General features: G+C 41.0%; 1 protein-coding gene across 1 annotated transcript in view; it reads left to right on the top strand.

The window, feature by feature from the left end:
* The window catches only part of LOC124594471 (glutamate receptor 2-like), a 94,995-nt gene extending 83,817 nt beyond the window's left edge, over window positions 1–11,178 (top strand). Inside the window, exon 8 of the mRNA XM_047132847.1 lies at window positions 10,947–11,178. Within this exon, the coding sequence (XP_046988803.1) occupies window positions 10,947–11,178 (232 nt within the window). The remainder of the gene's footprint in view (window positions 1–10,946) is intronic.
* The last annotated feature ends 2,355 nt before the right edge of the window (window positions 11,179–13,533 follow it).

Here is a 13,533-nt window from a genome sequence, read left to right on the forward strand (position 1 = left end):
GGGTGGTTGATGTTTTTTTGGAAACAGAAGATTCTGCTCGAATGGCGTGGACTGCTCGCTCTCCCGATTTGAATTCCATAGAGCACGTCTGGGATGCACTAGGGAGGCGGGTTGCATTACGTCAGCATCCACCAACCACTGTCCGAGACTTGTGAGCAGCTCTGCAGGAAGACGGGTCTTTATTGATTGAACACATCGTTCACAGCAAGTCCCGTCGTTTTCACACCTGTATTGGTGCCAGAGGTGATCACGTTCTATACTGAGCACCTTAACCAGTTGTCAGAATGTGTGCAAATCCGTTACGTTGGAAAAAAAGAAGAACATTTTTGTCTGTCGTTATGCACGTTGCAATTGTTTACGTTCTGTATTTCTAGTTCACTGTCACCTGTTTATAATGTTTTGTGGCACAATAAACGCAACCTTGCAAAATTTCCGTTTGTTCCTTTAATTTTGAAGAAAAGTGTATGTTTTCTCTTATTTCAAGTGTTTTAAACGACGGATGTATTTCGGTTCTACTATGAATGTAGCTCATTATGTAAAGATAGTAGTTTCCCTAGTTAATGGGTAAATCGTCGCACGCTCTTTGTCACAGATACTTTCTGTCATTGACGTCTCTCATAAGTTCTCGCAGGATCGTGAACCGGATTTTAAAAAAACTGAATTTTATGAGATTCATACACCATGAATTCTAGGGATGTTTGCATGTAACGAATGTCCAGTCGCCAGACGCCGAAATAAAGAATTTTCTCCTTTGTAAGAATTTCACGTAAAAGGCAACATTGAAACCCTGGTGCAACACTCAACTTCAGATACTACAGGCCGCCAGTTGTGACAACAGTGTGAGTGTTGCACGACGTAACTGCCGAGCAGACAGAAGCTGTCCGTGGACTATACAAGACCACCACAGCAGGGGCCGAGACAGTCAGTTCTTCCTGACAATGAGGATGGTGGTTATCGTCAAAAGCTCGAAGCTTTAGCCTGAATGACTTGGCAGCAAATCCGAGTATATTTTATACAAGAACGCCGTCGCGAAAAACTCCCTTCTTATTTGGTGTATAAGAGAGTGTGTTGTCCCATGACGCTGGGCCTTGTTCTTCAATAATTACTCCACTAAGCAGACTTGCTGCTGATAGTAACCAAATGTCTTCTTTAGTTCAGCCCGGAATTTGTGTCAGCTGTCGAGCTCCAGCTGGCCGGAGTGGCCGTGCGGTTATAGGCGCTACAGTCTGGAACCGCGTGACCGCTACGGTCGCAGGTTCGAATCCTGCCTCGGGCATGGATGTGTGTGATGTCCTTAGGTTAGTTAGTTTTAAGTAGTTCTAAGTTCTAGGGGACTGATGACCACAGTAGTTAAGTCCCATAGTGCTCAGAGCCATTTGAACCATTTTTTTTTTGTCGAGCTCCTCTTCGTCGTACATGAACCATTGTTGGGCTGTGCCATCCAAGTGAAAGTACCATTTTAACGACGAAAGCCCGGTTCTGCAGATAGCTCGCCAGAAACAGAACATACGACCTCTCGATGGCAAGGTCTATTTGCACAAGAGCCCCCTGTGCCATACACTGTCAAATGCCATGGTAACCTCCAGAAATATGTCCCCGCATTACTCTGGCTGCAGAGTGGCTGGGTGACGAGCTAAATACTCTTCTGGAGGAAGTACACCGATTTTGCGCTCCAGAGCCAGCTGACTTCTAGAAGCGAGAAGCTGCCCTTGTCTGCAGCGATGCTTACGCTTCTGGCGGCGAGGCTGATGCCACACGATACCGTGGCGGCTGCCATAGATTAGACTGAAAACAACTTGGTGTGTTTGTGTTGACGTGGGATTGTTTTCGTTCGATCTTCAGAGGTTGTGTCGAAATGGTTCAAATGGTTCTGGGACTTAACATCTGAGGTCATTAGTCTCCTAGAACTTAGAACTACTTGAACCTAACTAACCTAAGGACATCACACACATCCATGCCCGAGGCAGGATTCGAACCTGCGACCGTAGCGGTCGCGCGGTTCCAGACTGAAGCTCCTGGAACCGCTCGGCCACATCTGCCGGAGAGGTAGTGTCGTTAGCAGGCCAGAGTTTTGGCAACCCACGGTATGCGTCTGAATGTTTGGTGGCTGCGGCTCAGGCGGTAACCTGGGGACGCAGAAAATACTAACAGAAAAATTTGCTCTTGATCTGATTTGAACTGTAATTATGATGTGTGTTCAGGCACCTCCTCCATTGAGGACGATATGCAAGACTATAGATTCGGTTTCTTTCGGATTCAAAATTTGTAGAGCAATTCCATTTCCATCCTCGGTTCGAAGCAGATGTAGAACCCATCACCAAGGCGCCAGAATCAACTATAAGGACGTACTATCCGCTCATCTGCTCGCTATTGATTCCCTGCCATGTTTTCTTCTCAAGTTAACAATACCGACGCGAACTTTCTGAGGAAACGGTTTAAACGGTGTACGGTGCACGGTGCAAGTATCCAGCTGCAAGCTACCAATTGTTGCATTCTCTTTTTATTGTTTTTATTTTTAGAGCGCAACGTTAACACAAACATCACTGTGGCTAAGCTTCTGTGAATTTAGTAGGCAAGTGTCAGCTCGACAAAGCAATATATCACTACCACTATAATATTTCACGGATACGTTCTAGAAACAAGTCAGGAGAACTAATTGCTGGTCACCACTATTAAAGATTGCTATCTAGATTTTCTTTCATCAGTGGTGTGTATATAGCACTTAATTATACGCGTATTAAACTGACAGTGACAATATTGCGTTGACTGGTAACAATATTTCAAATAGTGTTATTCTTGTCCTTATTAAATACCACAGCATAGATCCTAATCTGACTTTACTTATCTGTTCGTAACTGATTTTTAAAACTAAATCAACTCTGATAAAAAAACTGCAACTGACTAATCTTTTCGTAGCAGTTATTACCGACATTTAAATGAAACTATTCTGCTGAAAGAACGTGAAATATTTCAGAAGATTCTTTTCCAGAGATTAAATTTTTATGAAACGTTGTGTTGCAGTTCATTATTAAACAATTATTCTGCATACAAAAAACGACTACTTAGGTATTTAAGTTTATCTTTTTACTCTTCTGTTTCCTTTTCACTAAGTTTGGCACCGTGCGACCGCTACGGTCGCAGGTTCGAATCCTTCCTCGGACATGGATGTGTGTGATGTCTTTAGGTTAGTTAGGTTTAAGTAGTTCTAAGTTCTAGGGGACTGAAGTGAAATGTCGTGTGGCTAGGGCCTTCCCGTCGGGTAGACCGTTCGCCTGGTGCAGGTCTTTCGATTTGACGCCACTTCGACGACCTGCGCGTCGATGGGGATGAAATGATTATGATTAGGACAACACAACACCCTGTCCCTGAGCGGAGAAAATCTCCGCCCCAGCCGGGAATCGAGCCCGGGACCTTAGGATTGATATTCTGTCACGCTGACTACTCAGCTACCGGGGCAGATGACGTCAGAATTTAAGTCTCATAGTGCTCAGAGCCGTTTGTACCATTTTTTTCCTTTTCAACTGAACCAGATTATAGTGGGCAAATTTAATTCTATTCTTAAATATTTTTTCCTCGTAATGATAATAATGTTAAACACTTCCTTATTTTATTTTAAATCAAATTATCAGAATTAGCCTGAAATATAACATAGCCCACATTACTTAGGAATTCACTGACAAAATATTCAGGGTTGCTGTCTGCTTATTAAAAATTCATCTTTTCTACTTTAAACAAAAAACACATTCGTTACTTGTTTCACTTACACTCGTGGTGTTACATTATGAGAAAAACAGAAATTCTGTTTATGCTTCTGTCCATCGCATTTACCTCGTACCTGCCCTACAAAATAATATAAAATAAATTATTTCTAATAAAAGGTGCCACTTTAACCTATCAAACAAGTTTAGCTTTTCCACTTCAGGCGCGATTTGTCTACCCTGACTCATCCAGTATTAAACTAGAGAAATTACTCTACTCAGCTGCTACTCACTCCAGCTCGGTGTAGATTAAGTGTTGATTTTTGCTGTAGGTTATAGCAACAATGCTGCAGAAATGCGACTCTCGCTGGATCCACATCTTCTCCAGAAATCAGATGATAGACAACCACTAACTTCTAACTAGGCCTAACTGCACAGCGCTTTGACCCTCTTACAACAGTACATTCCATTATAGAACCACTCAAATGAAGTGCTAATCCGTGGCCAAGTTCATGGATGAAGTATACGAGCGTTATTCGGATAGAAAGGCTCTATCGGTCGCGAAATGGAAACCACTGTGAAAATAAGAAACGTTTTATTTGCAATAGTTACTTACACCTTTCAGCTACTTCTCTACATAGTCGCCGCTCCGTTTGAGACATCTGCCGTAGCAGTGTACGAAATTATCGATATCCTCGTCGTAGAAGACAGTTGCCTGTACTTTCTATCAGTTTTCCACACTGGTCTGCAGCTCGTTTTTCTGTGCCAGAATGTTGTCTTCACAGCCAGCGGTTCGAGTGAGCGGAGATGAAACGCAGAGGGAGCCAGCTCGGGCTGTGTAGCAGGTGAGCAAAAACTTCCCATCGAAAACATTGCAAGAGTGTCCTCATTGCACGTGCCATGTGTAGCCGAGAATTGTCATGAAGAAGGAATTGCACGACAGTTGCTTGAAATCAGGTGAAATCTCTCACCAGCAAGCCGTACTTGGCGGGAGACACTATTTTCTAGCCATTTTTAAGTCCTGACTGTGCACTCAGAAGTGAAAAGAGTGACGTGATGCGATCGACAGGCATACTAGGGACTCTTACGAACACATCGGCGTTAAGCTTCATCAGATTGTCACTGTGGTTTCCATTTCGCGACGGGTGGACCTTACTTTCCGAATAACTCTCGAATGATATTCGGGTTCAGGTCCTGCTTTGGTTCTCTCACTTGTTATGGCGACAGGTTTCTTTATTACCTGCCAGACACCGTGACCTCAGTAGCTGGCCGGATTGTGGTTCCTGTCACTGCCACAAAGAGCCTGTCAATACATCAGTAAACAGATTACAATGTCTGTAACGAAGATTCATTATGCCTATTAAAAATATTAACACTTTGTGTGCATATACCTCGTTATGTACTATTCCTGGCGTAATAGCTTCAGTAGAGCATCTCCTCCTAAAGGTTTAACACAGTAAGACAAATATGAGTCACAATCTATGCATATGGCTTGACGCGACGCAAAGTACGGTGGGAAAATTATCCGGATTTTATTCAACCAGTATTTGAAAATGAGTGCACGTATTGATTCCCAAGAACATTAGACGTAACTTCATACCTTTTCGTAACTTTTTCTCGCTAACATTTCCATGAAATAATGAAAGGAGCAATGTTTACTTTTATTATATTTTCGCTGTCCATACAGTAAGACTTCGGTATGAAGTTTTGGTTTATTACTTCTTTACCACTAACTGTATCCGCAACACGTTTTTGAGACCGTATCTACATATATCATTGAATGTATCTGTAACATTATATCACTCTACGACACATAGTTTGGGAGATATGACGTTTGATACGTGGAAGTTCAATTCTGTAAAGACTCTACAGTACACTGGATGTGGGCTACTGATCATATTCGAAGCCTCTCTCCTATTTAACACTTCTCACAAATTATTTACATGAGAAATGAAATTTAGTTTTGTTATTACTATAATGCAATCAAACTGTTCTGTACTCATTAACTAAATAAATATCAAGTCGGGCAAAATTACTCACTTTTGTTATACACTGAAGAGCCAAAGAAACTGGTACACCTGCCTACTGTCGTGTAGGGTCCCAGCGAGCACGCAGAAGTGCCGCAACACGACTTGGCATGGACTAATGTCTCAGGTAGTCCTGGAGTAAATTGACACCATGAATCCTGCAGGGCTGTCCATAATGTCATAAGAATACGAGGGGGTCGAGAACTCTTCTAAACAACACACTGCAAGGCATCCAAGATATGCTCAATAATGTTCATGTCTGGGCAGTTTGGTAGCCAGCGAAAATGTTTAAGCTCGGAAGTGTGTTCCTGGAGCCACTCTGTAACAATTCTGGACTGTGATGTCTCGCGTTGTCCTGTTGGAATTGCCCAAGTTCGTCGGAATGCAAAACGGACATGAATGGATACAGGTGATCAGGCAGAATCCTTATGTACGTGTCGCCTGTCAGAGTTGTATCTAGAGGTATCATGAGTCCCATACCATTCCAACTGTGCACACCCCACACCATTATACAGCCTCCACCAGCTTGAACAGTCGCCTGTCGCCTGTTGACATGCACGGTCCAAGGATTCATGATCTTGTCTTCATACCCGTACACAACCATCTGCTCGATACAATCTGAAACGAGACTCATCCGATCAGGCAACATGTTTCCAGTCATCAACAGCTCAATGTCGGTGTTGACGGGCCCAGATGAGGCGTAAATCTTTGTGTCGTACAGTCATGAAAGGTGCACAAGTGGGATTTCAGCCTTGAAAGCGCATACGATGATGTTTTGTTGAACGGTGCGCACGCTGATATTTGTTGATCTCCAGCATTGAAATCTGCAGCAATTTGCGGAAGTGTTGCACTTCTGCCACGTTGAACGATTCACTTTAGTTGCTGTTGATCCCGTTCTTGCAGGATCTTTTTCCGGTCGCAGCGATGACGGAAATTTGATGTTTTACCGGATTCATGATATTCACGGTACACTCGTGAAATGGTCGTGCAGGAAAATCCCCACTTCATCGCTACCTGGGAGATGTTGCGTCCCATCGTTCGTGCGCTGATTACAACATCACGTTGAAACTCAATTAAATCTTGATAAACTGCCATTGTAGCAGCAGTAACCGATCTAATAACTGCGCCAGCCACTTTTTGTCTTACATAGGCATTGCAGGCCGCAGCGCCGTATTGTGCCTGTTTACATATCTCTATATTTGAATACGCGTGCCTATACCAGATTCTTTGGCGCTTCAGTGTAGGTGGTAGGTTATTTTGCAATGTGAATGTGGACCATATAGATAACGCTTCGACATATAACACAATAGTTGAAAAAAAAAGTCAAATATCGGAAACGATTTTTGCTGTTGTCTTTACATTTTAGCGTTGATTTCATTTCACTGGCCTGATCAAATGTCAGTTTCCGATTGTAGCTGCTTTGCATGAATGGTACCTGTAATTCAATTGTTCCAATTCCATTAGCACTTTATAAAAAGGGAAACAGGGCTAATGTTGATAATTATAGACCTATTTCTATGCCATCGGTGTTTGCTAAAGTTATCGAGAGGGTTGTATATACAAGGTTACTGCAGCATTTAAATTCACATAATTTGCTGTCAAATGTACAGTTTGGTTTTAGAAATGGCTTAACAACTGAAAATGCTATAGTCTCTTTTCTCTGTGAGGTTTTGGATGGATTAAATAAAAGGTTGCGAACGTTAGGTGTTTTCTTTGATTTAACGAAGGCTTTTGACTGTGTTGACCACAAAATATTACTGCAGAAGTTGGAACATTATGGAGTAAGGGGAGTAGCTTACAATTGGTTCGCCTCTTACTTTAAGAACAGAAAGCAGAAGTAATTCTCCGCAATATTGAGAGTGGTAATGATGTTCAGTTCCAATGGGGCACTGTTAAATGGGGTGTTCCCCAAGGATCGGTGCTGGGGCCACTGCTGTTTCTTATTTATGTAAATGATATGCCATCTAATATTACAGGTGATTCAAAAATATTTCTGTTTGCTGATGACACCAGCTTGGTAGTGAAGGATCTTGTGTGTAATATCGAAACATTATCAAATAATGTAGTTCATGAAATAAGTTCGTGGCTTGTGGAAAATAATTTGATGCTAAATCACAGTAAGACTCAGTTTTTACAGTTTCTAACTCACAATTCAACAAGAACTGATATTTTAATCAGACAGAATGGGCATGTTATAAGCGAGACGGAACAGTTCAAGTTCCTAGGCGTACGGATAGATAGTAAGCTGTTGTGGAAAGCCCATGTTCAGGATCTTGTTCAGAAACTAAATGCCGCTTTATTTACCATTAGAACAGTATCTGAAATAAGTGACATTTCAACACGAAAAGCAGTCTACTTCGCATATTTTCATACGCTTATGTCATACGGTATTATTTTTTGGGGTAATTCTTCTGATTCAAAAAGGGTATTTTTGGCTCAAAAACGGGCTGTTCGAGCTATGTGTGGTGCAAGTTCGAGAACCTCTTGTCGACCCCTATTCAATAGTCTGGGAATTCTGACATTGCCCTCACAGTATATATTTTCTTTAATGTCGTTTGCTGTTAGCAATATTAGCTTATTCCCAAGAGTTAGCAGCTTTCACTCAGTTAATACTAGGCAGAAATCAAATCTGCATGTGGAATGCACTTCCTTGACTCTTGTGCAGAAAGGAGTGCAGTATTCTGCTGCATCCATTTTCAATAAGCTACCACAAGAACTCAAAAATCTTAGCAGTAGCCCAAACGCTTTTAAGTCTAAACTGAAGAGTTTCCTCATGGCTCACTCCTTCTATTCTGTCGAGGAGCTCCTGGAAGAGCTAAAAAATTAAGCAAATTCCAGTGTTACATTCTTGATTTTCTTTATTTAAACTAATGACGTGTCGCCTGAATATGTTTCTTATATTTCATTTTATCTGTTTCTACAAACGTGTTATAATTTCATGTATTGACTCGTTCCATGACCATGGAGACTTCTCCATAATTTGGTCCCACGGAACAATAAATAAATAAATAAATAAATAGTAGTGGTACATTCATGTCGTATATCTTCTTTCTATAAATATATATAAATTAAAATACCCACGTGGCCTAATCTCAGGTTTTTGTTTTGTAAATATATTGTGCTAATTTGGTGAACTATGATGAAGTAAAGTCCCCTCCGCTGTAAAAATGAAGTCATTGTCGTCTATTAATGAGTGGCAAAATTCCTTGGAATCGCAGGAGCTCGAACAGTCCGGAAATGCTGCGAGGCAGGTTGCCAACTTTATGTGACAGAGGGTGCTTTGTACCGATGTTTCATGACAGAGGATCCTTCCGACCAACGTCACACAGGGGGATATTGCAAAGATATCGCGTAGTAGGGGGTACTTCGTGTCAATGTTGCATAACAGAGGGTGCACCCTACTGACGTTGCATGGCACAGGGTTGTTTGTACCAATGTTACGTGGCAGAGAGTGTTTTATAACGCATGTTACATGGCAAAGGGTGTTTTATAACGTATGTTACGTGGCAGATGGTGTTTCTTATCAATGCTGTGTGACAGAGGGTGCATGCTATTGATTTTGAGTGACAGAGGGTGCTTCGTACGAATGTTGCGTGGTACAGGGTGCTCCATAGCAAAGTTACTGTGCAGAGGGTGCTTCATACAAGTATTGTGTGGCAGAGAGTGCTTCGCACCAATGTTGCGAGGCAGAAGGTGCATTCTACAAAAGTTATGTGATAAAGGGTACTTTGTACTGATGCTACGTGTTAGAGGATGTTTCTTACCAATGTTACGTGGCAGAGTGTGTATTCTACCGATGTTGTGTGGAAGAGGTCGTTTCTTACTGACGTTACATTGGGAAATGCGGGAAAAGGTCACACAGAAAATGTAGCTGGCTCCATAATGGCGCAGGCGCCAGGCGGTCGGTATGTGGCCATAACTCATGCTGGACCTTTAATCACAACTCTACCCAGTGGCCTATAAATAAAATTACCGCTACCCTAGATAAGTCGTCAGGCTGTAGATACTTAGTTTCATCCTTCAAAGCTGGGGCAGATCGCTAGTTTCCAATAGAGAGAGAGAGAGAGAGAGAGAGAGAGAGAGAGAGAGAGAGAGAGCGTAGTTTCACTACAGTAAGGAGAAGGAAATAGTTCATGATTTTTTTTTAAATTTATCCATGCCGTTTAAAATGTGTGACAAACTTTTATTGCACCCATGTAGATATTGTGTGGAAAAAATACGAAGTGAACACTGATGGAATGTACTCCATCATAGTTGGAGACAAAGAATGTCTAGAAAACTTCCAGATTATTGTACTCCACTGTTATCGGAGACTCAGAAAGCGCAGAAAACTTCCAAATGAGAGACATAAATCATTATTCCCCCGACCAGTATTAGTGAAAACTTATCACTGGCTATTGGGTATGCACGAAAGCCTTGGCTTTTACAGATGGTTTCTGCAGTTAACAAATTTGATAAACCGGCCGCTGTGGCCGAGCGGTTCTAGGTGCTTCAGCCAGGAATCGCACCGATGCTACGGTCTCATGTTCGAATCCTGACTCAGACATGGATGTGTGTGATGTCCTTAGGTTAGTTAGGTTTAAGTAGTTCTAAGTCTAGTGGACTGATGACCTCAGGTGTTAAGTCCCATAGTGCTTAGAGCCATTTGAACCAAATTTGACAACTGTGTAGAATATAGGGTTATTGCCAGTGATTTACATTTTGGAAACTGAGTAAATGTATCATCATTCACGTACCTTTTTTCATCTAATAAAGCTGTGAATAAGTTCAATGTCATTAAAGTACTATTTTTTCCATTACTTCACACAATATCACTCTATCCTCATGAAACGAAATGTTGAAAAGCAAGTATTTTATCTGGTGACCCAGTCACGACTAAGATGAGTTAAGGCGTTCAGATGGGGCGAGTATTAATTGAGTAAGTTGAATCCTGAAGACAAAATCCACATTTCTAATGTCGATCTTTGGAATGCTTACATTACCAACCAGACCCGATAGTGCAAAACAGTTTATGGAAAACCGAACTTGGGATTCCATGAAAACGTACTGTCAGGTCTCATAACTATTCTGTAAGATACATGAAATATATGAGAACATGGTCAATTTTTGTATACAGATTGTGTCGTTTCGTTTGAAGTATTTGAAGGTATCGGACTGCGTCTTTCAGAGGCGGTTGTTGTGCTGTTTTTCATGTGAAGTAATGCCGTATTATGGTTCACAGCCTGCTGCAGATGCGGAGTGAAGGGCTGATTCATCGCATCTACTGGAAATACTGGCTACTGAGCGATGGTCAGGAGATGCGGGAGTCTCTCAGGCCGGTGACCATCCAGAGAGTGGTTCCTGCTCTCGCCGTCTTGGTAGCCATGGCGCTGCTGTCACTGTGCTTGCTGTTGCTCGAGAGGAAATTCTGCAAAAGGCCCGTTCTGAGCGACGCCGCCACGAGCACTGACTAGAATAGCGCATGTGAAGTGCTGCCCATTGCAGCTGTTGCTGCAGTCTAACATATGCAGTAATGTCAGTCATTGCTGTGATATTTCTTACCATCTGACAATTTGAGAGACTAGTGCTTCAAACAGCGAAAAAGTCAAATGTCTCTTAAACCTTTTGTAGCTGAGAGGACACATATGTCCCACCTAAGTAATACACAGTTTTTAGCTTTGGGATGTCTATATCCCATATCTGTCTTATCCCATTATGTAGCGAGATGCTTTCAGAAATTGGAGGTAAGTAAGATGCATCGTGGGGTGAATGTATAGAAGGCCTTGAGTGATCATATGGGGCGATGCGTGTTTATAGTTGAGACAGTGCATCTGTTTCACAAAAATCGGGTCAAATCACCGTTTCCTCTCTCCAGGAATATCTCAAGCAACTGACTGTTTTTCCTTATAAATCACAGACAGTTCTGAAACATAATTGACAGCACTTCTCAGTAACTAATCTGGCTTGTACGTAACTTATGTTTAGTTAGACTTACACGCGCCAGAAAACTTCATAGAATGTAGGAACTTTTCGTATGTGATATTTTGAAGTTGCATGTCTAGAATTTCTGTGCGACATCTCATGTTTTTCACTGTCATGAGAACAAATATATCTTGGTACTGATTTGTTATACTTTTACCCATATTTGTCATCTGTTAGAATCACTCTATAAACAGAAATTTAACTTCAGAAATAATAAGCTCACATGGAAACGTGCACCTAATTAAGGTCGTAGGACACATGTGTTCCATCTCTTCGATTTTCAAAATAGGTTAACTTTAATATTTTTATCACTGAAAATGTATTACTAGCTTCAATCGAAGATTTTCGCCTTATTCTTGTCAAATATATGTAAAGCAGTTTTTAACTATGCACTTTGTGATTAATGTGTGTTTTTAGTTCTTTTCTACGATAAAGTTATCACTGCCCGCGAAAACTGAAGCACTGTAGTCTCATAAACTTGACTTAAATAAAACACTTCATATTATAATAATAAAGAATTGTAAAATAAAGAATATGAAATAGGAGGAAAATGGATAAACGCAATACATTCATTCAAATTTAAAACAATTTTATTTGAACTGTGTTGCCAGCACTTTCTGTACGACAACCCAAATGTTCTGCGAGCTTGAGAATACTTGTGTCTTGCTTAACTGCTCTCTCACATTGGCTTGGACCATAAAGAGGGATGGCTCTTAAATTCTATTTGTCACGTAAAAAGAATTTAAACACAAAAACTGAATGATTAACAATGTGTGATCTATGACTTCCTACAAATAAGTTACCAAGAAAGATGCAGTTACCTTGTAAAATTTTTAATCTGATATAACGTCACAATATATGAAAGACTTTGTGCTCAAGCCAGTAGTTGCAGCACAATTTACACATGTTAATGGTTTATTGAGCCCAATCACGGGAACAGTCAAATTTCGAATCCTGTTCCTTTGAACACCCAGACCCGAAAAATGACTACCGGAAGAGGGAAAAATTCGCATCACCTCAGACAAAGACTAGGTGACACAATCGCATTAGCGATTTAATATTATCTTTACAATGATAATAATACCCACTTTTATCAGCGATTAGTTAAGTCAAAATTATACAAATACATTTCGCAATACTTGATGGATACTACTCTGCTCGTAATGATGACAGGACTCGTCTGAAGGACTACAAATGGAGTCATTACATAGTTTGTCACTATTTAAATCGCCAAACCAGTTTCTATTTGTTTACATCAGAACCGACAAGAATTGTAAACGAACGTCTCTGTGATTTTACTGTCTTGCAGTTACCTGATTATTTAAGAAAAAGAGAGGAAATACGATAAACTAAAATTCACTCTTCGTAACTGTCTTCATATTGTGTCAGTTATCCTAGAGGAAATTTTGTGGCTTTACACAAATAATAAAAACTATGTGCCAAGCCTTTATAGGTACAACGTACCAGGATGAATAGATAACTGAAAGGATATTAGTTTTCATCCATATAATCACTATACACTTGTAACGTACATATAAATATAACAGAAACTTTTATGCAATACAGCTCTTTCGTATAATAGGCTTATTCAATGATGCGGTATGTGTGCTGCAGTACCATTACGTCATTCAGGGATTTGAGCCTAATTTTTACCATTCTGTTTCTGCGTCTATAGGCAACCTTCATATTGACATTCAAGGTTTTTCTATGTCGCTGTTCTCCGATTGTTAGCCTTGTATACATGCTGTGTTCGCACATGTCCTGACATCTGGACTTGGTCCACAGGAAGCCAGCAAAAACTGTGAATCGGACGCTCGAATCCGGTGTCTCATTTTTCCGTTGTTCTT

Source organism: Schistocerca americana, chromosome 2, assembly GCF_021461395.2.
Source record: "Schistocerca americana isolate TAMUIC-IGC-003095 chromosome 2, iqSchAmer2.1, whole genome shotgun sequence".
Taxonomy (NCBI): Eukaryota; Metazoa; Arthropoda; class Insecta; order Orthoptera; family Acrididae; genus Schistocerca; species Schistocerca americana.